Source organism: Convolutriloba macropyga, chromosome 7 (assembly GCF_964194025.1).
Source record: "Convolutriloba macropyga chromosome 7, txConMacr16.3, whole genome shotgun sequence".
In the NCBI taxonomy this organism is placed as follows: domain Eukaryota; kingdom Metazoa; phylum Xenacoelomorpha; order Acoela; family Convolutidae; genus Convolutriloba; species Convolutriloba macropyga.
The window spans coordinates 18,855,848-18,883,296 of record NC_134474.1 but is presented as its reverse complement, the minus strand read 5'-3'; the positions used below and the strand labels follow the sequence as shown (position 1 = coordinate 18,883,296).

The following is a 27,449-nucleotide window of genomic DNA, read 5'->3' as shown; positions in this document are numbered from 1 at the left end:
AAATGGATGGAAGCCTTTCTGCTTTCTGAGATTTAAGAATCAAAAATTGAGTCTTCAAACATAACCGACTAACGTCGGCCGAAAGGCTCTCGAACAACCGGCGAGCGGTTGGCTTCGTCAGTAGTTAGTCACAGTTTAGTGAGCTAGCTTTAGATTGATTGAAGGGGCATGAAGAAGCAAGTGTGGGGGGGGGGGGCAACGCTGAGAGGGGGATCTTTAGCCGCACGGGGCCCTTACGGCCTGAACAATGTGCACGGGTGTTGATTAGGGGGGGGGGGGGTGATGTGGGGGGGGGGGGGGGGGGGGTTGGGGCTCTAAGAGAATTTAGTGTCGACTAGGCGCCACCTCTTTATCCAGTTTCGGAGGACGAAAAATCAACTGGCTCACACAAAAAATCAGTCAAGCAAAAAATCGCATATAAAAGACCAACAGGACTAATATGATTGCTAAAAACAATTCAGTTAGTTTGAGAGCAATTAACAAGATTTCCTAAAAAGTGCTAAGTAGGTCACTTTTTATTAAAAAACTACTTTCAAACAATTTTACAATAACTCAGCGTTAATGAGGGTAATAGATGATGACATCACGCTATAAAACAGCAGCTCAAGTGCGGCATCAACAAAAGAGTTGAGGAAAGAGAGAGAGAGAGAGGGAGAGAGAGAGTGTGAGAGAAAACGCTGGAGAACGAGAAGGAACGAAACCCCAACTGACAACGAGAGAGCGAGAGAGAGAGAGCGAGAGAGATAGCTAAGATTATTTTCCATGATAGGATTCGACTCCGCAAGTTTTCTAGCCTTGTTAGTAATTAAATTAAAGATAAAAAACTGAAAAGCGCAAAATTTAAAAGAAAAGTATCCAGATTTCTCATGGTAAGAAATTAAAACGATTTTTTGTCTTTGGAGATCTGTCAATTAACCCCTCTGCAAGAGTTAAAAAGTTTGGTTGGCCAGTAACGATAGTTAAATTCAGAAAAGCACAAAAACATTCAAAAATATTAAAGAATTGCAAATTTTAACAAAATTTCGCTAAAAATCGTGATATTAATATTTTCAGAATCATTTCAATGTCTCAAGAGGCTGCACAGTATCGATAATTGAAGCCTTAAATTGTTTCACTGGCTCATAAAGATCCATAAACTTGGATCATAATAAATGTCCAAAAATTTGAAAAATTAAAATTTATCAAAAAATTGTTAAAGCTGGAGTCATTAAAATATTGATAACCATTCCATTATAACTAGAAACTAAGCAGCAGCTTATTAGCAAACCTTGGAAAAGGTCCCTGAGCCCTTGACAACAGAAAAGTAAAAAAAAAATCAAAAATATTCAAAAAAAACGTTAAAAAATTGCAAATATTATTTTTAAATAAAATTGCTTAAATTCGTGATATTAAAAAATGGTTTAAAACTATTCCATGGTCCAAAAAAATTTTTTGAATAACATATTATCAAAACCTATAGAAGGTTTTTTGGCCCCTGGGCCTGGAAAAACATGAATAATGACAATAAATGTCGAAAATAATTGAAAGAAATTGCAAGTTTTATTTTTAAAAAATGCTAAAAATCACAATGCTAAAATGTTGCAAACCATTCAATTACCACTAACAACTATGCAGTTACCTATTCATACCGTAGAGGAGGTTCCTTGGCACCTAGTGCTTAAAAAGCTCGAAAAATGACAAAAATTTGAAACTTGAAAAAAAAGTGAAAATTAGTATAAATTTGCGTGTTTTTGCTTGGAGTACGAAAACATATAGCTCTTAAAATGGTCATAAAATTACTTATGTCTTGCAAAAGACCTTTGTCAGCTCTAACCAGTCTCAACTTTAGACTGCTTCAACAAAAATTTGAAAAACTACCAAAAACACTAAAAAATGCAGCATTTTGGGCTCAAAAACTACAGCCTTACCAGGAACTTCACCAAACTAAGCACCTGAGGAGCTTCCAAACGCGGCTACGGGTCCCTAATGAAACTCAATGCCCACTGGGCGCTACCTGTTTATCCCGTTTTAAGGACGAAAAGTCAAATGGGTCGGACGAAAAATCGGTCAAGCGAAAAATTGCTAAAAAAAACCAACAGGACTAAAATTGCTAAAATTCGTTTACGAGCAACTAAAAATGTCTATTAAAAATACCAGACTGCGGTATAATATTTCCTACTACCCTATTAAAAACTTTCAATTTAACAATTTGTTTTCCTTATAACCCTTGATGCGCAAGGCATTTACAATTTCCCCTAACTAAATTCATTAATTATAGATTAAACAAGGAGGCTCGGCAATGTACATACGCACATGTTCCGACCCCATTCATCCACATTCTTGCTTTAATAATTGGCTACCAAATGATGAAGAGATAGAAAACTTTCAAAAACATACACAGCGTTCAATAAACAACCAATGAAATACGGTAACGCTACGATACGATACGATTAGTTACAACCAAAACTCGATGTCTATAATGAAAAAAAAATCAAACTCGCATCAGATGAAAACCAAAACAAAACCATTTAAACTATACTTTATTAGAAACATATGGGACCTGTCTCCAATGCGGCTGATTAACAGCTCGGCAAAAAAGCACAAATAGGCGAGAAGTTCAAAAATCCTTTTTCATTTTTGAAAAAAAAACAATAAATTTCACAGTTCTAATGTCATCAGATATCAACTGAAACCCTTAAAATGATCATTTATATCTACACAGGAAGCAATTGAGACACGTAATTTTCTATTCTTCGATTGCTCAAAATTTCAAAGCCAATGGGATCAACAATTATTGTTATAATTTAAAAAGAAACCAAAAATACTTTGAAATGTACAAATATAAAAATTTAACATTTTTTTTAATATCTCGTAGTAAAACAGCCGAGAAACAGATGATTGAAGCTAAAAGCGTTATAAAGATTAAATTAGAGCTCAGGGTTCGGACACTGGAATAGGGTTGTGACCTGTGTTTACAGAGACTGAATTACGAATCGACCGAAAAACTATTTGAAAAAGACGCTAAAAACCCAAATTTATTTTTGAAAACATTTTTTTTTTCAAAAGTCAGCAGATTTAGGATTACAACAAAAAGCTATGGGTTCGGTTTCAAGAACTTAGGAGACCAATTGGGCCTGTTAATAATGAGACTTAAGTCACGAGCCCACAAAAAAACAAACATACATACAACAAACAAACACATACATAAATTAGCCATAACTTCAAACAATTTTGCGACATGACACTGTTCAAGGCACTTTAATTATAAGATGTTACCCGCAGAAAATGTATATTGTCATTTCCCTTCATTTAAACATCAACGAGTCTTCCTTATAAAAGGACTACTTAGATAAGACAACAAAAAGAAAGCCAAAAATTGAACAGTATAGAAATCTCGAAAACTTTTGATGAAACTAAATGGTCGAAGCAATCAGTCACAACGTAGATCCAAGCGCGAAAAAAAAATGTTGGAATCAACAAAAGCAATTGAGACTTCTAATGAGGGAGATTGAGTTACATGGTGACGAAAATAAAAGCAGAAAGGAGACATGAAAAAAAATCCATCTAAATTTAATTTGAAAACCATTAAAACAACCAGCTAAAAACTGACATTTTTAACTAGATTGAGTTATACGTCTTGAGGAAGCAAGCCATTGTTAGCGGGTATACAGCGTACAACAACGAAAATAAACACAAACTTAGGCAACATAAAAAAAACCCACAAAATCTTGCAAGATAACTGTCTCCGCCCAAAAAGCATAAAATATTCAACAAAATCAATTAACATATCCAGATGTTATTTTTTCTTACAATGTCTTTCTTTAATTGAACTCGTCAATAATGTGATAATATGACAAAGAAACAAAATGAAATCATAAATATGCAATTATGATCAAAAAAGAAAAATTGAAAACGCGTACTACCAAAGGAAACCATTATTTGAATATAAAACGGTTACCGACATGAATTCTAATCCCAAAGAAAGCCGGTTTTCGCCTGTTTTTACAGAGACTGCGCCCAAAGTTGACAAAAACAGATAAAATAGTGGCAAAGTTCAAAAATTCATCGATATTTTCTCAAAACAAATAGATTCAAAGTCATAACAGACATTAGATAACAACTAAAAAATGTCTAGGTTCTTTATACCTTCCTAACGCTAACCGGATCTTTGATTGGTGACACTAAGTCATTGGGCTACAAAAAGTATAAAAAACGAAAGCAAACAGCAAGAAGTCCAAAAAATTTTTACGAGAACAAATGGCCAGAGCCATAAAAACCATGAGCTTGACTCTGATCTGAAGCCATAATATAATCTCGTTGGGTCTCGTGTATTGTAAATAGTATCTGTCATTAATTGAGCCCTGATTTGAAATTATCATCCGTAATTTGCATAAAAGACATTTACATAGCGGAAATATTTTAAAAAGGTCGCGCCCCAAAAAAATCTCAATAAAATTTATCATAAGGCTCCGTGGTGAGACCAAGATCAGCTCAGATATTACTGCCCGTCTAACAAAACACTCAATTGTTGAAAAAGTTGCGAAATAGATTGATTCTATACAAAATTTTTTAGTTTGTCAAAAAAAAATATTGCATTTTGAATAATTATCGAGTTTAAATTTGCACAAATTTGCCAAAAATATAATTTCAGAAGACTCCTAAAGCCAGCGGGAGTCAACTAGCTCTTTTTTTAGCTTATGAAGAATATAGCTGCAGTTTTAAGTCTAAAAAAGCCATTTTTTGACACAAAAGTCCTAAATTTTGAAAAATTTAGCTTAAATTCTGTCCAAAAACTCTGATCGAACAATAAAGCAACCCTCCTCTATCTTTAGAGATAAAATCAATAACACTGCAGTTAACAATTTTAACATATTATGGCAAAGTTGACAAAAAAATTGGTCAAAATTGACTTAAATTTGGTCAAAAATGTGAAAAACAGCTGAATTACGACTAATATTCACAAAACTTTAAATCTCGACAACTCCCTATAAAAAGCGAATATTGAAACAATCTTTCTAATTCGATATTCTACGCTGGACGGGCTTTCTAATGATACTAATCACAACTCTCTACGATTATTATATCGATCGGCCAAAATTGCCTGAAAAAACCCATTTGAGTATATATATTTCCTCCCCCCTCAAGATGGGTCGGAAAAAAATCAGCTCAAAATGATCTTATAAAAATCAAAGCAGACGATCTATCCGCCTCGCTAACCTGTATCTGTCTGACAGTATTTCGTGGTCTTGGAATTCCTGAAGTGTCGCTCACTTCGGCAGTAACAACAGTCTCATTTTTCACCTTTGTTGGACTTTCTGTGCCACCTCCAAGTCGCTCTTTAGATCTAAAAAACAGCACAATTTGCTACTCTCTTTCACTTCTCTTAAAGTAATACTTCCTGGAGGATTTACAAAATAACTAAGATATGTTTTAAGCTGGTTTGACCATTTCTCAGGCACGTAAAAAGTATACCTGTAAACAGGAGGAGGCGCTTCATTGACAATAACAGGTGCACTTGTATCATCATCAGTTTCACCAGATTTGTCATAGAAGCTAAAACAAAACATGAGAGCTGAGAAGCGCTTACTTCAACTGTTGATCTTTAAGATTTTTAAGTCTTGCAATCTTTTTCTAGTTCAACCTTAACTCAGTTCCTTTCGACATCAATATCTAACTATTGTCAAAAGAAGTGAGTGAAGGCGTCGTCCATCAGCAAGGGTTGTAAATCAGAGACATAAGAAAAAGACAGATTTCACCGAAAGAAGTAAAGGAAATCTGACCTCCAGTTCCTTTTAAATTTTCCTGCATTGTATAGTTCTTGATTAAAAGTTCAAAATTGTAGTTAAACCTGCTACACGAGAACCACTTTAAGTTGAAAATCACACCACTTACTTTTAATATAGATATTGCCTCTTTGTTATAGAGATGTAAAACTTGATTGCAGAAGGTATTAAAGCAGTATTCTGAGAGCTCTCACTAACTGCGCAGTCATAGTAAGCATTTGCGTAATATAACGACAGAGACGTTTCTTCGCCTAAAAACTTGAACGTATTATACCATGTATGCGAAACAGCAAAACTTAGTAGTCACATCGATAACTCAAAGCTATTGTTTTTTAAAAAAGTTCCACGTACTCTCTAGGCGAAACATCTCCGGTTTCCTCATCTTCATCAACTCCTTCCAAATTCCGTCTGGGAGAAATCAGATTACTTTTTGAGATTGTCGATCCCTTGCTTGTCTTGCTATCAAGTCTCCGCACACCAGATACTCTGTGACGTGAGCTACGACGGCCTTGTGTCGATTCAGCATCTTCATTTATTCGATCAGTCTCACCAACGGAGAACCCATCTCTCTTCGATTCTGCGAAATCAATTACCAGTTAGAAACATGTAGTTTTATACGCTCCAGCTTTAAAAATATCATTAACTGTTTTTTAAAATATTTTAAGCGTCGGTTAAATTAACATACTATAGATGAGTTATCTTATTTCATGCGCTTTTTTCCAATCTACTTTAATGTAAATGATGACGCAGAAGGTTTGTTCATCAAAATTAATATAAAAGTTCTCTATGCGCAGGTTCATGCAATTTTAAGGAATGAATGATAATGCGAAAATCTCAGTCAAGAAGCCAAAGACATCATTAAAGAAACAAAACTGAGGTTTGAACTCACTAGGCCTCTTAGTTCTGCGTCCTGCACTCTGCTCAATTGAACCTGCAGTTCTATCTGTTGAACCTCCTCCCCCAGTAACTCCTGCTGATGAATCGATACCTCTTACTCCACCACCACCTCCAGTACAAACAGTCAATATCAACTGCCTGAGTTCGGCTATCTCTTTTCTAAACAACAACAGCACTTCGTGAAAATAGGTATGTTTCCCATCGATCATCATGTTGAGTCAAAAACAGTTTATAATTTCCAAAAACAAAAAAAAACGATCTTAGTGTCTGAACATTGACATCTAGGGAGAAACTTCCCGAATATTTTCTCTTAATTAATTTTTTCGTAATCTCACAATTTAAGATATATACTACTCTCAATGCTACACTTGATAAACACAGTTGTAAACGGTTTTACCCCCAAACCCATTCCCTTATTTCATTCAAATTTAGTTCATATTTATAATCGCTGTAAAAGTCATATCTCTAACTTCAATTTTTCATGAATTTCGATGCCAAACCTTTTGTTTCACTGTCATACATGAGTTTCATCGTTCCACATTTAACTTTCATGATAATTGCGGGTTTAAACCACACAAGCTTATACAAAAACACACAGCACGTTAAACTCTTGAAAAGCAGTCGTTGTCTCTCAAAGCAGATCGATCAGACTTAAGAAGAGAACATAGCTGGCAGATTGCCAGAAAATAGCCGCAATAGCATCGTAGATCTGCAGTCTCAAAAAAAGAAAAAAAAACAGATTTCCCTTATTTCATTAAAATTTAGTTCATATTTATAATCGCTGTAAAAGTCATATCTCTAACTTCGATTTTTCATGAATTTCGATGCCAAACCTTTTGCTTCACTGTCATACATGAGTTTCATCGTTCCACATTTAACTTTCATGATAATTGCGGGTATAAACCACACAAGCTTATACAAAAACACACAGCACGTTAAACTCTTGAAAAGCAGTCGTTGTCTCTCAAAGCAGATCGATCAGACTTAAGAAGAGAACATAGCTGGCAGATTGCCAGAAAATAGCCGCAATAGCATCGTAGATCAGCAGTCTCAAAAAAGAAAAAAAACAGACCAAAAAAATTCTCATTAAGGGCTGAGGTGTTATATTTTGATTAAGAATCGGAATAAGTCATTGCAGCCTCTATTAGCTGCTCTCAAATAACCTTCATTTAGAGTGACACAAATTCGCTTGACCTCATCTCTTTGAATTGAAGTAAGCAAGAGTCAATTTCAAAGTGAGGAAGTCATTTTTGGAGTGAGTTAAGTCACAAGTGACCAAAAACTAAATCAGGCGAATCAACAAAAAAATCGCTCTACTGAGAGTGAAAAATGACGTCAAGCACGCAACTCAGATGAAATCGCATGAACGAATGAACAAAAAGCAGATTTGAAGCGATTGTGACGTCATATGGTCGTAACAAAAATCTTGACGAAATAAATAAACATAGCAGGACAAGTCCTGATGTACAATTCGAAGAATTTTCATTGTCTAAACAAAAAACTAGACCCAGAACGAACTATGAGTGAATTGGAAAAACCATTTCAAAAAAAATCAGATAAAAATAAAAAAAAAACAGATAATCAATGTAACATGCCGCATGTGAACAAAAAAACCCACTAGCGAGAAATGGAAATTTGGTTCAAACAAAAAACTAGGTCTAGAATGAACTATGGATGGATTGGGAAAACCATTTGAAAAAAATCCGATCAAAAAATCGAAAAAACAGTAAAAAATCAAAGTGAAATTGCCGCATGTGAACAAAAAACCACTACCGAGAAAGCGAATTTTATTTCAAACACCGTATTCTCACTCCACTTTAAAATTAGAGCAAAAAAATTTCACGCCGCAAAACCACTCGCTTTTTCGCTCCACTTCCTGTTTCGGCGTGCCCAAAATCACTACTCCAATTTGACTTCAAAAATCATGAAAAGGTGTGAACAGATCTTTAAAAAAGACAGCGACCCAATACAATTCAAACTCTTTGAATTGTAAAAAAAAAGCCAAGAGAAGGCCAATAATAGCCTCAGCTATCGCTTCGCGGCTATTAATAACAACAGTTATAAAAACCCCTTTTTTTGAACCTTAAAGACATCATTTTCAGAGCATTGATTTCATCTCGCAGAAAGCACAAACTTGCAGGATTCGAAAAACTTTGGGTTCATACCAAATATTTGCAGTATAAAAGCAAGCAAACATTTCTCATGATCTCAAGTGTCTAACCTGGTTGCAACAACTTCCTTCTTCAGTTTCTTCGTGTCTGCACTGACAAGTGTTTGGAGTGACTGGTATAACAACTCCATATCTGGTGGCAGCTCCCCATCTTGCACTTCCATCTCTCGCTCTCGCTTCTCGTCCTCCACCTGCTCCAAGTACTCATCCATCTTTTCCTAAAGTATTAAGGACAATTGCCAGCAAACGTCAAGAACTGTATCAGCTGTCGTGAAAAAAGTCCACAAATAAAACAAACTGATACTTTTCTGTAGTAACAAAAATATGGTTTGTAATTTTTAAAAAATCTGAAAACCAATCAATTCTGGTCACAAAGCTAATTCACAAGTTAAAAAGAAATTGAAGACCCACAGTATAAAATTTTATCAAGCGCCAATATGAGCATGACAGTATGTATATATATCTGTACACCTAGCACTTCACATAACCGATTAGATCGATAATCGGTTAGATCAACTATCGAGTTTTTGTCCATCGATTTATCGCTGAAAAATTTTTGGCGAGAACGAATTTTAACTTTTATTTCAAAAAGAAGTTTAAGTCAACTGTTATCCACTAATGTCTAAACTATACCAACAATTTCATCTCCATGCGACTGACCTTGATCTGGATGGTGACCTTTTTGAGATCATCCTCTGTATCCTCCCAGTCGTCATCGTAGTACTCTTTCAAAGGAGAACAGTTGGAATGGATGAAGTCCCTGAACTCGTTCAACTGCTTCTTCCTCAGTCCCTCCTCCTCAGATTGGATGAATGATGCTTGTTGCAAGAGTGCATTTGCTATCGCGTTGTCGTACACTCTACATATGAATTTTTTCATTTAACAAGGAACAGTGACCAAAAATAGATTCATTACAGGATTCGGAATGCAAAGAGATTACAGCTAAAAAAAAAGCTGAATAGATTCATTACAGGATTCGGATTGCAAAAAGATTACATATGAATTTTTTCATTTAACAAGGAACAGTGGCCAAAAATAGATTCATTACAGGATCCGGAATGCAAAAAGATTACATATGAATTTTTTCATTTAACAAGGAACAGTGGCCAAAAATAGATTCATTACAGGATTCGGATTGCAAAAAGATTACATATGAATTTTTTCGTTTAACAAGGAACAGTGGCCGAAAATAGATTCATTACAGGATTCGGAATGCAAAAAGATTACATATGAATTTTTTCATTTAACAAGGAACAGTGGCCAAAAATAGATTCATTACAGGATTCGGATTGCAAAAAGATTACATATGAATTTTTTCATTTAACAAGGAACAGTGGCCAAAAATAGATTCATTACAGGATCCGGAATGCAAAAAGATTACATATGAATTTTTTCATTTAACAAGGAACAGTGGCCAAAAATAGATTCATTACAGGATTCGGATTGCAAAAAGATTACATATGAATTTTTTCGTTTAACAAGGAACAGTGGCCGAAAATAGATTCATTACAGGATTCGGAATGCAAAAAGATTACATATGAATTTTTTCATTTAACAAGGAACAGTGGCCAAAAATAGATTCATTACAGGATTCGGATTGCAAAAAGATTACATATGAATTTTTTCATTTAACAAGGAACAGTGACCAAAAATAGATTCATTACAGGATTCGGAATGCAAAGAGATTACAGCTAAAAAAAAGCTGAATAGACTCATTACAGGATTCGGATTGCAAAAAGATTACATATGAATTTTTTCATTTAACAAGGAACAGTGGCCAAAAATAGATTCATTACAGGATCCGGAATGCAAAAAGATTACATATGAATTTTTTCATTTAACAAGGAACAGTGGCCAAAAATAGATTCATTACAGGATTCGGATTGCAAAAAGATTACATATGAATTTTTTCGTTTAACAAGGAACAGTGGCCAAAAATAGATTCATTACAGGATTCGGATTGCAAAAAGATTACATATGAATTTTTTCATTTAACAAGGAACAGTGGCCAAAAATAGATTCATTACAGGATTCGGATTGCAAAAAGATTACATATGAATTTTTTCGTTTAACAAGGAACAGTGGCCGAAAATAGATTCATTACAGGATTCGGAATGCAAAAAGATTACATATGAATTTTTTCATTTAACAAGGAACAGTGGCCAAAAATAGATTCATTACAGGATTCGGATTGCAAAAAGATTACATATGAATTTTTTCGTTTAACAAGGAACAGTGGCCGAAAATAGATTCATTACAGGATTCGGATTGCAAAAAGATTACATATGAATTTTTTCAATTAACAAGGAACAGTGGCCAAAAATAGATTCATTACAGGATCCGGAATGCAAAAAGATTACATATGAATTTTTTCATTTAACAAGGAACAGTGGCCAAAAATAGATTCATTACAGGATTCGGATTGCAAAAAGATTACATATGAATTTTTTCATTTAACAAGGAACAGTGGCCAAAAATAGATTCATTACAGGATCCGGAATGCAAAAAGATTACAGCTAAAAAAGAGCTTACTGCCCTGAGAGCATACCAGAGAGACTTATATATCGCCAAGGTGGGATCCAGTGAGTATTTTGGAGCAACTAACGCGTGTTCAAATTACAAAATACACCATAAATCACTGTTGATTCTTGTTTTGTCAATTATGCATGCGCAAAAAGTGCATGCTATCATGAAAAAATAAAATTTCATTTTTCAGGTTTGATATGAAAAATCTTTTTTTGACCATTAACCATTAATTGACAAAATTATGATGACTTTTTCCCTCTCTATCATAACTTGAAACGAACTGAGTTCTTGATGAAACGCTAGATTGATACGGGTGAGGGACGGCTTAAAAATTCATAACAAATATCTTAAAATTGGCCGAAAAGCTGACGCAAAATTTTTTCTCAAAAACGCAATTTTTTCTATTTCTGTACTCTAAGGGACGTCGACGAAGCGATAGGATACTTGCTTTCAAGCATACCCTCACAGAAACCGATAGTTGTAAATGATTGATTTTTAACCAAAATTTTAGCTAATTTGGATAAAAAATTAGGCGAATTTGACTAAATTGGGAAGATTAAAATTTTCTCCAAAAAAGCAAAATTCGGAACTCTTTAGTGAAAATTTAAACGCATATAGCTTGAAATTAACACAAGTAAAAACTTGTCTTCTGAAAAAAATGGGGGCTACGGTTCTCCCGTTTTTTCCTCTGAAAATGTGGAAAAATTTTTATGAAATTAAAACTTAATAATAGCTGACTGAGTAGGTCGAGCTGCTCCTAACATCACATATAGTTTTTGTCTTAAGGAATGACACAAAAATGATGCAAATTTCACTAATGGCAAAAATATGATTAATTTTTTTTAAAGTCGAAAAAGAATCTGATTTTTTTTCAAATCTGTATCATCCAAAAAAAACGAAATACAGAACGCGTCATTGAAGATTGGTGCTCGATCAATTGTACATGCAGAAAAAGAGCACGCTATCACAAAATTAAAAAATTTCAGTTGTTCAGGTTTGATATGAAAAACCTAGATATTTCGATTTTTTAAAATCTTTACAATTGACCATAAAAACAGATCTCAAATGATTTTCTCCCTCTTTAAGCAGACTTACTCAAATGTTTCGAACGAAAAAAAAGCATTGGATGAAAAATTGGGTTATTTCAGGTGAGGGAGGCATTAAAAATTCGTTAAAATAACAAAAAAATTGCTGAAAATTTCTCAAAACACGCATTTTAGTATTTCCGTACTATATGGAGACATTCACAAAGGATTAAGATACTTGTTCTTCAAAGACACCCACGCAAAAACGCTTTTTGTAGTAAAAAGCTGAATTTTAAACAAAAGTTTAGCTAAATTTGATTAAAAAATTAGGCTAAAATGCCTGAAATTGTATATAGAAAACAGAGAAATTTTTTTCCCAAAAAAGCAAAATTCCAAAAATATCTCTATGCAATGAAATTCTAAACGCAGAGAGCTTCAAATCTGTACCACATATGCTAGCCTCTCTATGTAGTGAAATTCTAAACGCAGAGAGCTTCAAATTTATACCACATATGATTCCCTCAAAAAAGTGAAAAAATTGTCTGAACAAAAAACATTGTGGGGATAGCATTAAGTGCTCTCATTTTTTTTCCAAAAAATGTGGGAACAATAAGGGCACTTTAAATCACATGAAAATCCAGAAGTCAACCGTGAAAAATTCACTCAAGAAGCTATGTAAAAAGAATGCTCTATAACAAAACTTTGTTCGAGGGCAGTTATTTATATAAGAAATAGGCGAGGCCCTACGATTTACCCTTGTGGAAGGAACACCGCTGTAACTTTTTGTCATTCCGAAAAACCTCATTTTACGCTCACCATTTTTATCTTTACCAGTTAAAACAACACCTTTAATATAGAAGACATTGACTTCCAAATAACCTCCGATTGAAACTGACAAACTAGATAGTTTTGTTGGTTCTGTTGAAATTTTATATCCCTCAAAACTAACTCAATGCTAAATTTGGATTTATTTTGAAGTTCATTTGACTGTTTTTTCTCTAAAAAATACAGATAGCCAAGAATTCCCCATTACTTTTGCTATGTAATTCAGATAGCATCGTGATTATAGTAAAACAAAACTGCGGGTACACACTAACGAGTACATATGTATCTAAATGAAGGAGTAAAAGGTATAAATTGATTGACTCGATGAAGGATTATCATTCCTCATTAGTCTTTATTAATATAAATTTCATGGGGGCGAAAACTTTACCTCTGGAAAGTGTCAGACATCAGGGCAATGAACAAGTTGAGCATAACTATGGCAGAGATGGCGAGAAAAGAACCACAGAGAATTTGAGCCATTGTGCGGTTGAACTCCTCCAATGCCTTAAACACACTTAATTATACCATTTGATCAAATGAGTTATTTCCACAAGTGCATAAAAACTTTAATACATGAGAGAACATATATCGCGCCCACGTTCAACCTCTCACATACAATAGATCATTTGAAAGCAAGATGAGTTTCAAAATGAACCTGCCTCATAATTGTAGTCGTCCACCAGTGTCATGCGAACTAACGTGTACATGACCAGGTCAAATCTTTGATAGCCAGCGATATCTTGCCCACCAAATATCATGTAGAAGGCAACACCTAAAACACCATTTTTCGCATTGACATTTATTATCATAAACTAGAGCCCAACGAAGCAATCCTGCGCCATGTGGATTCTGAATACAAATTATGACAGATATTTCGAATTCTTTTCAAGCCTGGCCTTTTGAAGGAACGTATTCAAACTGAAATTCTGTCGATATAACCACCATTTTCTGGAGTGAGACCTTTAAAAGAAACCAACTATAAGCGCCAATCTGACAGAAACAGACACAACGTCGATAACACCTTGGACTATACTCAAATTTAATTAAAATTGACAATTAAATGATAAGAAGCTGACTAATAAGTAACTGAAAACAGGTCAAGAACGGTTCAAAAATGTGCAATGAAAGTAGCTATGAGAGAGGCAAGAAAAACTTGGATCACAGAATAAACTGGCGACTTACAATATGGAATGTAGAATATGAGATAGACGAAGAGCCATCTGAGAATGTCTTTGATCATGTACGTGCAAATCACAATGAAGGGCCCAACTTGTCTGAAAGCTCTGAAGTTCTTCATCAGTCTCACCCAAATCAGAATGATGGCCACTGCAAAGGTACCTCTCTGTACGTCTGTGAGTGTCGAATGGTGTGCAATAACGTCCACTACATGCATCACAAGTTGTACAAACAGGATGAAATATGTGATCCAGTCGAACCAATTCCAGAGATCGTAGAAGTAGCTGGGTTCCTGGTCTTGGAGACTTTGAAGTTCCAGGCGTAGGTAACTTTCTTCCTGAAATGTCAAACCGTACATCATAATAAATCTGTCCTGCGTGCGAAGCACGACTTTCCATTTTTATATTTTTCATTGTTAATTGAGCTTGACACATTAAGAGCAGAATAGTAACCAGCGTTTGATTGCATCTTCCATTAAAAAAAGAAATATCTCCGAAATAAAAATTATGATTTACTATAACATTGCAAAATACCATTTGTTCTAACCAGGCAACCGAACCGCTAAAATTTACCTCAAACAAATTTAGCATTGTGCTTAAAAGGTTATCTTACCTGAAAATTGTCAGCAAAAAGCAGCACCTTTAATGACATTACTCTGTTGATTTTTTCTACTTCCTCACTTCATTTTACCATACAGGAGTTTATGGATTCCACTTGCCCTTTTTGTGAAGAATCGAGTAAGAATTATTTTGAAAATAAACTCACTTCTGGCCATCGTTGGTGCACATATTTGAAGTCTTTCTCCAGCTCTTCTTTCCTCCATTTATACCACCTCTGAACAAATAAAATGCTGTTTTAATTTTGTTATCTCACACAGTTTTGACAAGGTCGTGGAAGCATCCAATTGAAAAACCACTTGCGTCAACCAGCTAGTCTATAACTCCCCCCCCCACAGGAAACTATTTACGCGAAAAAATCTCTGATATTGAATGCGAGACATGAAGCTCATATTATCTACGATAGATAATCCAATCAACCAGAAAAACTTATTTTTCTTGAACTATTTCACGTTGGAAAAACCTGCTGCAGCAAAAAACCTACACACATATTATAAGTTGAGGAAACTTTAAGAGTACTAGATAGAGAAAGGTTGATAGATTATAAGCAAAGAAAATGCGATGCAAGCATGAAATTTTCCAAAACAACGAAGAGCATAAGGACTCCACTAAAGTGAACAAATAGTTCCCCCCACCCCCCCCCCTAGGGCACCAAAATAATTATGCTTCCTAATCATGAGCGTAAATGTACTGTATCCATTCAGCATGGTCTCACTAGAGAGAAATGATATTCATAGCTGTTCCAAAGCAGGCGAGAAATGACATTACCACGCGGAATTAGCAATCAAATTTTTATAAGCACACTATCTAAGCTACGTATGCTAAATCACGAATAACAAATTCCGAACACACCAAATTTTCTTACTTGGTGTTTCTGTTTTGATGTCTTTAACTCCCACCCCTCATACAGAAACATGTAAGTGGTTAGAAGGAGCAGAGCAGACTAAAGTGAAAGAAACGCAATTAGTTCTAATCTCACTGTAAGTGAGAGTCACGTTAGTTTCTCATTAAATCGGGGGAAAAGCCTCGATTTTGGTATTTTCAAATATTGCCACCATTTCGCTAAAATTGTAATATGTAGCAAAAGGATGAATGATTTGTTAGGAAGACTAAGATAAAGTTACTGGCGCGGGCAAGTTTTCAGCAAACTTATAAAAGGTACAAAACTAGTTATGACATAAATTGTTAGTTATTGTTAAAGAGGACAAAGAGAGTATTTTAACTTCTCATTTTTGTGATTCAGTTTGTTTTGTTAGTCCTTATCTCCACATACGTTGAAGTTCTTCTTTGAGTCTCTCAGTTCGAATATCTCATTCACAAACTGATAGAGCCACAAAGTAACTGACACACCCTGTGGCAAAAATTGACCAATTAAAAAAGCACTCAATCAGTTTGAATAAAACTGTTTCAAAATGAGCGGTCAAATGGTCTAGCGAATTATCGACGGAGACAACGAATTAAAAAATATATAGCCGGAAGAATCCGGACAGGAACAAAAGGCTCTTGCCAACTAAAATCACATGCCAACTTTCCAAATTTAGTAGCAAATATATAATAGGGAATCAAAAATATCAACTGAAAACAGAAATATAAGCAACTGACGTTGGGTGAATTGCTCTTAAACGAAAAGCGAATGGTTTGCTTCGCCAGTAACTAGCGGTGCATTAAGGAGGTTAGCTTAAGATTAAATCCTTTATTCAGGGTCAACCGCGCTTCACGGTAGGAGGGGGTAAGACGAGCCTCTTACGAGCTGAACGATGTGCAGGGGAGGGGATGGGGGGTGGTCAAACTCTAAGAACCACCCTTCACACCATAAGTCCGCTACATGTTTATCCCGTTTTTGAGGAGGAAAAGTCAAGTGAGGCAGAAGAAAAATCGGTCATGCCAAAGATCGCATAAAAAAGACCAACAGGACTAATATAATTGCTAGACGCTTCGTTTGAAAGCAATTAAAAAATCATGAAAATTTGTGAACAGAACTTTTAAAACGTACCCGATGAACGTCGGGCGAATTACTCTCAAACGACCGGCGAGCGGTTGGCTGCAGTAGTAGCCAGCTGGGGCTTAGGGACGCTAGCATTAGGGGGGCGTGACCGGAGTGTGTGAGCGCTACCTGTTTATCTCGTTTTTGAGGACAAAAAGTAAACGCATATTGAAGCTATAAAACTTGATTGTAATGCAAAGATGTCAGAGTTGGCAATCATGGCTCAACTATATCTAATTTTTCATTTAACAAAGTCATTCATGAAAAGAAGATAAGCGGACTCGACTAACAGTTCAGTCAAAATAAGAAATTGGTTACTGCAATGACTACTTTTGACGATGATCTATGATCTATCTCTATTATAAGTGTTAATTTCGCTGCTTTTTTCCACTCACTGAATTGAGATGAACAGATTTGCCATACTCGAATAATTCACGACGAACTACGTAGACGTAAACTGCCACAGAATGTAGCTGCATGACAACAAAAAAGACACTCATTCCAAGTACATAATCAGAAGCTAAATGATTTATTGTTCCGACCCCACTTGTGGGGGAAGGAACTATATACTCAAATGGGTTTTTTTTTTTTTGTTCAGTGAATTTTGGCCGATCGATATATTCGTCGTAGAGATATGTGAGTGGTATCATTAAAAAGCTGGTCCAGCGTAGAATTCAAAAGTAAAAAGATTTTTTTGAATTTCGTTTTTTTCGAGGAGTTATCGAGGATTGAAGTTTTGTGTGAACAATGGGATCTTTAGCATGATTGTTCACTTTTAGTACAATTTTCTTCAAACTAAGATCTTTTTTACGAAAACATTAATTCAAATTTCTATAAAAAGAATAAATTTTGAGTTCGTAAAAGTTGAATGCAAGGCGATAGAAAGACTAGTTCTGGTCTCATAGGGAAGTTCACTATCAAAAAAAAATCGAACTCTAATTGAGAGCCCTTTTTTTAATAAAACTTTTCTCTTTTTTGCTTTTTTAAGTCACCTAGAGACAAGTCACATTTTATATCGACGTTCTATTAATGACAAAACTCCTTTATAGTCGAATGAAGCGCAATGAACAAAAAACGTCGTTTTCAAGGAATTGCTCATGTTTTTTTTTTTGGCTTCGATTCTGAGTTTTCGTAATTTTGAATGAAATTTTGAATTTCTTTTTGAAGTTTTACTATTTTTTTTGGAGTCCTATGGTAGGGATTCATTGACTAACAGTGCAATATGTTCCATAATGAGCATTAAGTGAACATGTCTATTTCATTGAGGGGGCGGCTAATGGCTGTTAAGACTTAAAAAATAATTTTTCGAATTTTTTTTTGAATATAAAAGAATCATAATCTTATTATAGTGAATTGTAAGTCAGTCCAGGGGTGAGAGCACCCTCTTCTTTCCTACTGCAACCAAAATTAAACTGGTTAGCGGTTTTATCTTCTATCTATTGGTTATATGACTTCAATGACAAAAAATTTCAATTTTTTAAAATTTTTTTTGGATTTTTACGTATTATTGGTTACTTTTGAAATCTTATCACATTATCCAAATATTGACAGTTCCCATTAGCTTAAAAACGATGTTCTGTGGATGACCAATAAAAATTTTAAACAAAAATTTATGGTTTAAATGGCTTCGACACGTTCTTCTTGCACTTTTCTACTGATTTTTTGGTTTTCTCCTGTTTTTTTTGTTGTTTTAATAGTCATTATACTTACTGTGATCTCATAATGAATACCTATGCATGACAAACATAAATGTACTGCCACCGGGGCATCTTTGAGCGTTTTTATTGACTTCCGTTGAAAGCTATTGAATTTAATGTCTGTTAAAATAAAAATCATTTTTCGAAAATTTTATTTGAACAATAACAATTCCTAAATTTTTCTTGAACTGTTAGTGAGTTTCAGTATTGACTGGACCCACTTGCTTTTTACTGCGACTAAAAATATTCTGTTTAGCTGTTTTATCTTCTAGCTATTGGTTATATGACTTCAATGACAAAGATTTCAATTTTTTTTTAATTTTTTTTTGGATTTTTTGAATTATTGGTCACTTTTGAACTCTTTATCACATTATCCAAAGATTATTGTAATCCAATTGGCTTAGAGAGGACGTTCAGTGGATCACAGAGAAAGTTTTCAGAGAATAGCTAATGGTTTAATTGTCTTCGACACTTTCTTCTCGCATTTTTCTACTGAATTTTAGTTTTTGCTGTTTTTGTTATTGTTTTCTGTCATAAGACTTATTGTGATGTCTTTTTAACTATCTATGCATGACAGACATCATTTTCCTCCCTATGGGTTATATCTGAGCATCGTCATTGAGCTCCGATGAAAGATTGAGTTTACTGGCTGTTAAGGGTTTAAAAATAATTTTTCGAAACTTTTTTGAAATTCAACCATTCCTAATTTTTTTTCGTGAATACTCTTGGTCATTGTTGGTTCTAACAGAATCCATTTCCGTTCTACTATAGCCAAAATTAATCTGGTTAGCGGTTTTATCTTCTACCTATTAGTTTTAAAACATCAATGCCACGAGAATTCATATTTTTTTTGGGTACTTTATTTTGTTTTTCGATCCTTTTGAAATCTTATCACATCATCTTACTGCTGAGAGTCCCTATTGGTTTAGGGAAGAAGTTCAACGGATCATAAATAAAGTTTTCAGGGAAGAGCTTATGATTTGAGTTGCTTCGACATTTTCTTCAGGCACTTTTCTACTGAATTTGTGGTTTTTGCCTCTCTCTGTTGTTGTTTTCATAGTCATTAACTTGTTGTAAGGTCTTATTGATGAAATACGATTGGCAAAAAAACTTATTGTCCCCTCGAGGCATCATTTATTGTATATACTGGCTTCCGTTGAAGGCTAATGAATTTAATGGCGTTGATAATACGTGTTTTCCCGCAATTTTCGTGCGTCTAATGTATTTGTTTATATTTGTTGATTTTTTGAAATTATATTGATAAAAAAGGTTTTCCCATTGCTCCTGAAAAATTAATTTAAAATTGAAGAGTGTTTAGTGAAAAGTTCATTTTTTTAATGCCTTCGACCCTTTTGTCGCTCAATTTTTTTTCCTGAATTCGCTGTTTTTGTTCTTTAGGTAGCCGTAAATTGCTCACAGATCTCATAGGCTTGTAATTGAGGACTGAATGAATGATGTTGCTCGAAACATTCAGTATATAGCGAATAGGTTCCTTTCGTCAAATTTAACTTCTATTCATCAATCAGATGTCCCATCGAATTTCGTGTATTTCAAGAAATAACATATATATTGATATTATGTGCCACTGTTGTTTCGTTTTTCTGAACGTTTATTGAATGGCCATTTTTTGCGTTTCTTTTTCTCTTCCTTCAGAACAATCGCGTAATAACAGATCCCAATGGTTTTTAAATGTGGCCCAAGTAAACTTATTTAATCTTTCAGTATAAATCCTTCAACTGAAATAGCAGAAATAACAACTGAATTAAAAATACATATTCAGATGATAGCTATTGATTTTAATAGTAGCAAAGGTTTGTGTTTTCGCAAATCGTTTGTAATTTTTTGAGTTTCTCTTTAGTTTGTTTCTATGGCATAGTCTGACCACAGACGGGTGCTTTTGGTTTTGTAATGACTTTTTAGTAATTTATCAAGGATTTTTTTATTAAACACCAATGTTTAAGATTTTTGAATTTTCTTGGTGCAAAAAATGTTGATTAATTTTTAAGTTTCGCCTCACTGTTCGTTCTTTTTGTCGGCTTGTTACCTAGTCTCGTTAAGAAAACTTTTCATCTGCTGTATAGTTAGTAAAAGGTAAACTTGTGTAGTTAAGGTTTTATCTGACTGCATTTTGACGTTGTTACCAGGTGCTTTTAAATTTAGATATTCGTTTTTTGCCGCCAAAATTTTGTTGGTGCTATTTTTTTTCTAGTCTCTTCAATGTCAGGTCACGTTGGTGCTGTAATGAAGCATGGCATTAGTAATTCAATTAGTAGATAGAATGTGTAACGATTGTTTTAAACTCAAACATCTATTTTTGTTATCTCTTGATTTGGTTGACATTTTAGTCAAAAATGTAGATGAGCTCGGGTCGGAACATCATGTGCGAACGCACATTAACGAGCCGCCTTGTTGATTAAAAAAATTGCGTACTATATGACATTTGCTCGGCTACGGAAATTTTGTTAGCTTTATTCATTTATAAAGGAAACCACTGCTAAAGTGTCAACAAAAAATAATTCAAACATAGCCGGCAGATTGCCGGAATAGCTGCGAAAGAATAGACTTGCGTGCCGTATAATAGAGATAGAAACAGATACAGATCTAAATTGAAAAAAAGTACGCCGCTCAAAAGGCAAGTTAAAAAACATTCAGAGATAAATTAAAAGCTTGTTAAAATTCAATCCGCAGAAGCCTTTTATTAGGGACCTTTATTTCACATATGAGTTCCTTTGACCTGAAACTAATTCAAATTAAACTTAGGTTTTAAAAGGCAAAAGTCATTTTTTTCAGTCAGGTAAGTCACGTATGATCAAAATCTAATCACTCAAATTAACTTAAAAACATTTGCTAGAGAGAGAATGAGAAATTACGTCACGCGCGCAAACGCCGTTAGTGAGAGGAAGAAGTCATTCAGAAAAATTGACTTTTTCAGCTTTGCTGTGGGAACAAATGTAAAACGAAAAAGAGCGTCCGACGACAAAACAAAAAACATAGCAGGACAAGTCCTGACGTACAATTCAAAGAATTTTCATTGACTAAACAACAACTGGACCTAGAGAACGGACTATGAGTGAATTGATAAAACCATTTCCCAAAAATCAGATATAAAAATAAAAAAAAACAGAATATCAATGTCAAAATGCCGCATGTGAACAAAAAAACCACTAGCCAGATTGTGAAAATTTGGTTCAAACAAAAAAGTAGCCCTAAAATGAACTACCAAGGGACCAGGAAAACCATTTAGAAATAATCCAATCCAAAAAATCAAAAAAACAGTAAAAACTAAAATGAAATTGCCGCATGTGAACAAAAAACCACTAGCGAGAAAGCGAATTTTCGTTCAAACACCGTTTTCTCACTCTACTTTAAAATTAGAACAAAAAAATTTCACGCCGCAAAACCACTCGTTTTTTCCCTCCATTTCCTATTTCGGCGTGACCAAAATCACTACTCCAATTTGACTTCAAAAATCATGAAAATGTGTGAACAGATCTTAAAAAAAACATAGCCTGAAGAATTCCGGAAACGACTCGAAGTGAAAATCCATTTAAACGCCATTCAACTACTCATCAAACAAAACGTGCCTTCACTAATTTATTATTATCTTGAAACAAAACCATGAAACAAAAGAGTAAAAACAAAATCAAATCTGTTAAAATATGATTAAAAAAAATCTGATTAAATTTTGTTATTAATTGAGATCCCGAAAAAACTATCTCTGCGAAAATAACTTCATCAAAACAACTAGTACCTACTAAAACCATTTATGTGAATTTTTAAAATTACTTGAGGCTAAAATCTGAAAAAAAAGCTCTTGAAAACAACTTTCACTAAAAAAAACTGGAAAAAGTTATTAAATTTTTTAATATTTCAAAAGCATATAAATCCAAAGAAAAATTCCCTTCAACCAATAGGGTATCCAGATGTTCGCAAAACAATAGGCAAGTTATAATAGGCTAAGCAACTTGTCTAAAAACAGAAAAAAAACGAAAAACTGCAAAAAGTTTAGAATAATAGCTCCAATTTTCGCCATTTTTTTTGTCATATTTCTCAACAAATAAATGAATCGTACCCACAAAACTGTAACCAATTGTTATCTTAAATTTGCTCAATTAGAAGGGGTTTCTTCAATACCCATTTGAGCCAGTAAAACAAAATAATCGTCAAAAAAACGCAAAAATTAGCCCTAAAATCAGCAAAATACATTAAAACCTCCGAATTATCATAAAATTCATATGAATTTCCAGGAACCTTCAAACCACTACGGAAATCAACCTAAAATTAAAACAAAATCATAACCAAACCTCTGAAACAAAATAAATGAAAAAAAATGCTTTAAAATGCCGCACGTGAACAAAAAATTTCGCTCGCTTACAGAATTCTTTTTCACACCTCAATTTCTCGCTCTCTAGAAAACAGCGATATGAAAAAAAACCACTCTCTTTTCGCTACACTCTTCATTTTGTGCAGCAACAAAATCACTCAAATTTTTTCACGTGTTTCATTTCCCGCTTCAAAATTCACTCCAATAAAATTTATTTAAAAAAAGGATTTCTCCAATACTCCTCTTCGAGTCGTAAAAAAGACAGCACCCCAATACAATTCAAATTCTTTGAATTGTAATAAAAAACCAAGAGCACCGCTATATAGCTCCGCTCAGCTTACAGCTTCGCAGCTATAATAAATCAAAATATGCAATGATATTCAGGTAATACTTACGTAGAGAGCAATTCTCCAAATATCACTAGGCAAGTCATACTTCCACGCATCTGTGGGTTCAGCCAAGGCTTGAACTGTCCAGGAAGCCACGAATAGGATATTGATACTCAATTGGAATAGAGCGCCTTTCAGACCAAACCTTGACCACTTCACCTCAATTAACTTCTCAAAAATAGGGTGCATTATCAGGTCCAGTTTGTTGAAATCCACGACTACTTGTAGCTAAACAGAAAAAGAAGACTGATTCTTTTAATGCAGCTTCAAAGATCGATATAAAAAATTGGGTTTTACAGAGAACATCATTCTTCAAGCAATCGAAGTACATCAGGGAACACAACTCGAAAATTGATACAGCGTTACTTGTAATTGTACGTATTGGACCGACCATTTTATTTCAGCTTCCATGCAAATCATCATAATCATTCGGTTTTCATACTGAATAAAAATGGCTTAACTTACCACAGATTGAGCGGCTACGTCTTCTTGGTCTGAAAAAGGGCAATGTTTTTGATAGTAATCAATGTAGAGCAGTTTAAAAATCTGTAATCACTCACCTGGCTTGACATGTTCCAGTTTTTCCAAATAGAACATCTGTTTTCTATTTGCTCTGTCTTTCTTGTGGAACTGATCTAACGCCTCTTTAGCCTAAAAGAAACAATCTATTTCATATTGACAGCAGCAGATTTAAGAGAGCGGAAGACACGATTACTTCGAAATGATTGATTTTAGCGAATGCTGGACAAGGTGAGACAACTTGACGGTTGATTTGATCAAACAACAATGACAACTTACAACAGGTGACATTTTTCGGGCCATAAGAACAATGCAAGACATCCCAGACTTGTCCACAACTCCAGCATTGGCTCCATACTCTAACAAGAGCCTGGCAGTGTCACTTCTGTCCAACTCAGCCGCCACAAAGAGGGGTGTGCGATCCTTGTAGTCTGAAACACAAAGCCTGGTAAATGTATCTACGACACTATTGCGGAAACTCGCGTAATCTTAAGCGTTACAATACACTCGCTTAATTAAAAGCCGATAGACCTCTAAAAAATGAAATGATAGTTAACCAGGACAGTGAGAAATTAGCGCGGAGTCGACTAACGATGGATGAATTGCTCTAAAACCATGAATGCACACTATTATTTGTAGCCTGCTTAATCTGGATCAGGGTGTATTGATGACAGAATATCCAGCTACATGTCATGAATTCATCCGAGATTGTTCAACTCAATAAAGAGCACTTAATTAATTTAAACAGAGTAAAGAAACTGGTTTCGTCCCCTTTGATTTTACGAAGCACTTAAGAACCACTGAAGCATTTTTAAGAGGAGTAAAAAAAATTACGATCATGCATACCTGTAGCTTCTAAGTTAGCTCTGCATTTGACCAGTTTCATCAGAGCATTGCTAGCATCATTGCGTGCTGCAAAATGAAGAGGTGTTTGGTTCTCCTCAAAGGTCAGAGTTTCCAAAACAGCTGAAACGAACAAAAAGCTTCATTCTTTTCATACATGTAGACACATACTAGGAAAACCAAGAGTCACACAGATGAGAACTCGAAGTACTATATTTGGAGTGCGAGTACCATAGCCAGCAGAGTTCCGAAAAATAGCCGCCGTTGACGCGCTTGATGCACATCGGGTTGAAACAGAAAAAAAGACAGAAATTGACCAATTTTTTTGTTTTTTTTCAGTGTCAGAAAGTGACATTATTCGGCGTGCAGTTTCAGTTAGATTATGAAACTATACTTAATTCGGCTTCTAAACTGAAATCTAATAAGCTTAATATCAATGTCAGCTAGCAAACACTAATGAACTTTGATAATCTAGTGCTCAATGACTTAATGACCGGACCGGGCTTTATCGGTTTATCCTGTTTCCTTTGATTTTGCTCTTTTGACTGAAACAGTATTCAACACATTGCTTAATTCAATAGGTGAAGGAATTTAAAATCCAATCAGTTGAACAGTGAGTAAGGTTAAGTTAAAGTCAAGCGTGAAAATCGTGACTTGTGGAAAAACGAAAAACGTGATCAAAAGGAAAAGCAAATTAAAAAGAAGAACATAGCAGGACAAGTCCTGACGTACAATTCAAAGACCTAGAACGGACTATGAGTGAATCGGGAAAACTATTTCCAAAAAATCAGATCAAAAAATCTAAAACATAACCGACTAAACGTCGGAAGAATTGCTCTTGAACAACTAGTGGGAGCTCTAATCAATTGCAGCCTGCTTCAGTCGGGGGGGGGGGGGGGGGAGGGAGGGAGGGAGGGAGGAGGGGGAGCCTAATTGGGACTAAGAAGTTCTATAGTGGGCTTCAAATAACCACATTAGAGGTTAACATATACCACTACTAAGATTTAAAGTAAAAAATGACACCAGTTTTGGCGCACTTTTCATTTGACTTTTAGTATTAAATTGCCGCCAATTGAGTTCAGCTGCTTGAAATTGAGATTGAGAGAGAATCTTAGATCACGCGAAATGTAAAAAGTCAAGGGCGTAAAAGTCACTCGAAAAGTCAAAAATGTCAAGCGAAAATTTTGCATAAAAAAGACACACACGTTTACAATAATTGCTATGAACTACGTTCAAGAGCAATTAAAAAAACAGAAAATCAAAGTCAAAATGTGCCGCATGTGAACAAGGCTTCATTAGCAATGCTTGTTTTTGCAGCGATAATAGTTCGCATAGCTTCAGGAGAGGTGGGACTAGTCATTACAATCAGTGATTGTTATCATTAAGATCAACCACCCAGGGTCAAGACTTATTTATTACAGGAGGTGGAGGGGTAAGTTGATAGCAAAATTTTTTGATCAACTGACCTCCATTCTCCAGCAGCACTTCGATCATATCTGGATAATCAACAGCTGCTGCAACATGCAAAGGGGTCCTTCCCAGGTAGTCCCGACAGTTGATATCAGCACCCTTGTCCACTAAGTACTCTGCAACTGATACATGCCATGCTCTGGCCACTTCGTGCAACAGACTCTGGCCGAATACGTCGCGTGTGTTGACGTCAGCGCCCGCATTGATCAAACTGTCCACAAAGTTCATGTCGATCTCTTCTTCGACGTCGTCACTGCGAGCTAGAAAGGCACAAAAATAACTGTCAATAACCATTTTATGCCTGTGTATTTCAAAACGCTAAACGAGAAAAGCGATTAGGAGAGAAAGCATGCAAATTTAAATTGAAACGACATTGGCATAAAAAGATGTGTTGATTTGACTGAAATGAAGGTTTTTTTTACAGCCAAACAAATCTACAAAGAAGTATAAAATCAGGTCATTGTTGACAAATTCATCAAAAACCGGTAGTTGTCTGCATCAAATACTTACTAGCATACGCTACATAGCAATACTTATATGATTTTGAGAGGAATTGAAGAAATTGTTTTAATTTGAATCAACAAGATCCGGATGGAAGCTTTCCCTTGATTATTGACAGAACTGAAAGTTTGCATTTCAAGTGATGGAGAACAATACTGGATGAACTGAATGCAATTACCCGCACAAAATTCGGATATAACATTTCTCTTTGCACCAACACTAATCGAACAGGTATTATTTCCGGATTCATGCTAAAATTTGTCACTTCTGTTCAGTCAATCAGTACAACGCGAGTAAAAACCCTTAGTTACCTACCCAATTTGGCGAAGTAATGTAGCAATGCTTGGCTTTGAGTAACAGAAGCATTGTGCCTTTTGGCCTTCTCTCGCTCCACCAAATTTGTAGCGTCAACGGGTACCAATTCTTCCTCCACGTCGCTACCCAACTCACAAATTCCCATCTCATTTAACTTCACATAACCTGAACAAAAGTACAACGTTGAACCGCAAATAAATTCAAAAATTAAGTCACGCAGTCAAACAAAACTTAAACAACTCAAGAACCGATGATGTATCAAAGTATAACTCTGCACACTCAATCCTTTGCATTCACCGAGTTTTCCATAGAAGATAAAAAGGACGGTTGATTTATAAAAACACGAAGAGAAATCCAACCGTCAAGGACCAAATACTTAACTGACCCGATTAAAAATAGAATTCAATGC

The 27,449-nt window shown here is 34.9% G+C and overlaps 5 protein-coding genes across 11 annotated transcripts in view; 3 read left to right on the top strand and 2 right to left on the bottom strand.

Annotated features, from left to right (window-relative positions):
- LOC142342672 (failed axon connections homolog) overlaps positions 1 to 27,449 on the top strand; it is a 548,023-nt gene that overhangs the window by 56,802 nt on the left and 463,772 nt on the right. The gene's annotated exons all lie outside the window — the stretch shown is intronic.
- Positions 1 to 27,449, top strand: part of LOC142342673 (failed axon connections homolog) — a 546,280-nt gene that overhangs the window by 56,802 nt on the left and 462,029 nt on the right. The window lies entirely within an intron of this gene.
- The window catches only part of LOC142342670 (cleavage stimulation factor subunit 1-like), a 518,885-nt gene that overhangs the window by 32,409 nt on the left and 459,027 nt on the right, over positions 1 to 27,449 (bottom strand). The window lies entirely within an intron of this gene.
- Positions 1 to 27,449, top strand: part of LOC142342666 (putative transporter YutK) — a 280,988-nt gene that overhangs the window by 56,797 nt on the left and 196,742 nt on the right. The window lies entirely within an intron of this gene.
- LOC142342665 (uncharacterized) overlaps positions 1 to 27,449 on the bottom strand; it is a 34,606-nt gene that overhangs the window by 976 nt on the left and 6,181 nt on the right. For 2 of the 7 annotated variants that reach the window (XM_075394124.1, XM_075394125.1), the window contains 19 exons: positions 27,041 to 27,205; positions 26,221 to 26,484; positions 24,758 to 24,877; positions 24,191 to 24,342; positions 23,953 to 24,043; positions 23,858 to 23,886; positions 23,399 to 23,620; positions 17,378 to 17,455; positions 15,864 to 15,941; positions 15,147 to 15,215; positions 14,388 to 14,718; positions 13,865 to 13,977; positions 13,594 to 13,709; positions 9,490 to 9,688; positions 8,881 to 9,047; positions 6,652 to 6,818; positions 6,114 to 6,339; positions 5,452 to 5,532; positions 5,197 to 5,323 (listed from right to left, as the gene is read on the bottom strand). In XM_075394124.1, the coding sequence (XP_075250239.1) occupies positions 5,197 to 5,323; positions 5,452 to 5,532; positions 6,114 to 6,339; positions 6,652 to 6,818; positions 8,881 to 9,047; positions 9,490 to 9,688; positions 13,594 to 13,709; positions 13,865 to 13,977; positions 14,388 to 14,718; positions 15,147 to 15,215; positions 15,864 to 15,941; positions 17,378 to 17,455; positions 23,399 to 23,620; positions 23,858 to 23,886; positions 23,953 to 24,043; positions 24,191 to 24,342; positions 24,758 to 24,877; positions 26,221 to 26,484; positions 27,041 to 27,205 (2,795 nt within the window). Of the gene's footprint in view, positions 1 to 5,196; positions 5,324 to 5,451; positions 5,533 to 6,113; positions 6,340 to 6,651; positions 6,819 to 8,880; positions 9,048 to 9,489; positions 9,689 to 13,593; positions 13,710 to 13,864; positions 13,978 to 14,387; positions 14,719 to 15,146; positions 15,216 to 15,863; positions 15,942 to 16,271; positions 16,350 to 17,377; positions 17,456 to 23,398; positions 23,621 to 23,857; positions 23,887 to 23,952; positions 24,044 to 24,190; positions 24,343 to 24,757; positions 24,878 to 26,220; positions 26,485 to 27,040; positions 27,206 to 27,449 lie in introns of all 7 variants that reach the window. The other 5 variants (XM_075394126.1, XM_075394130.1, XM_075394129.1 and 2 more) reach the window with 4 other exon arrangements.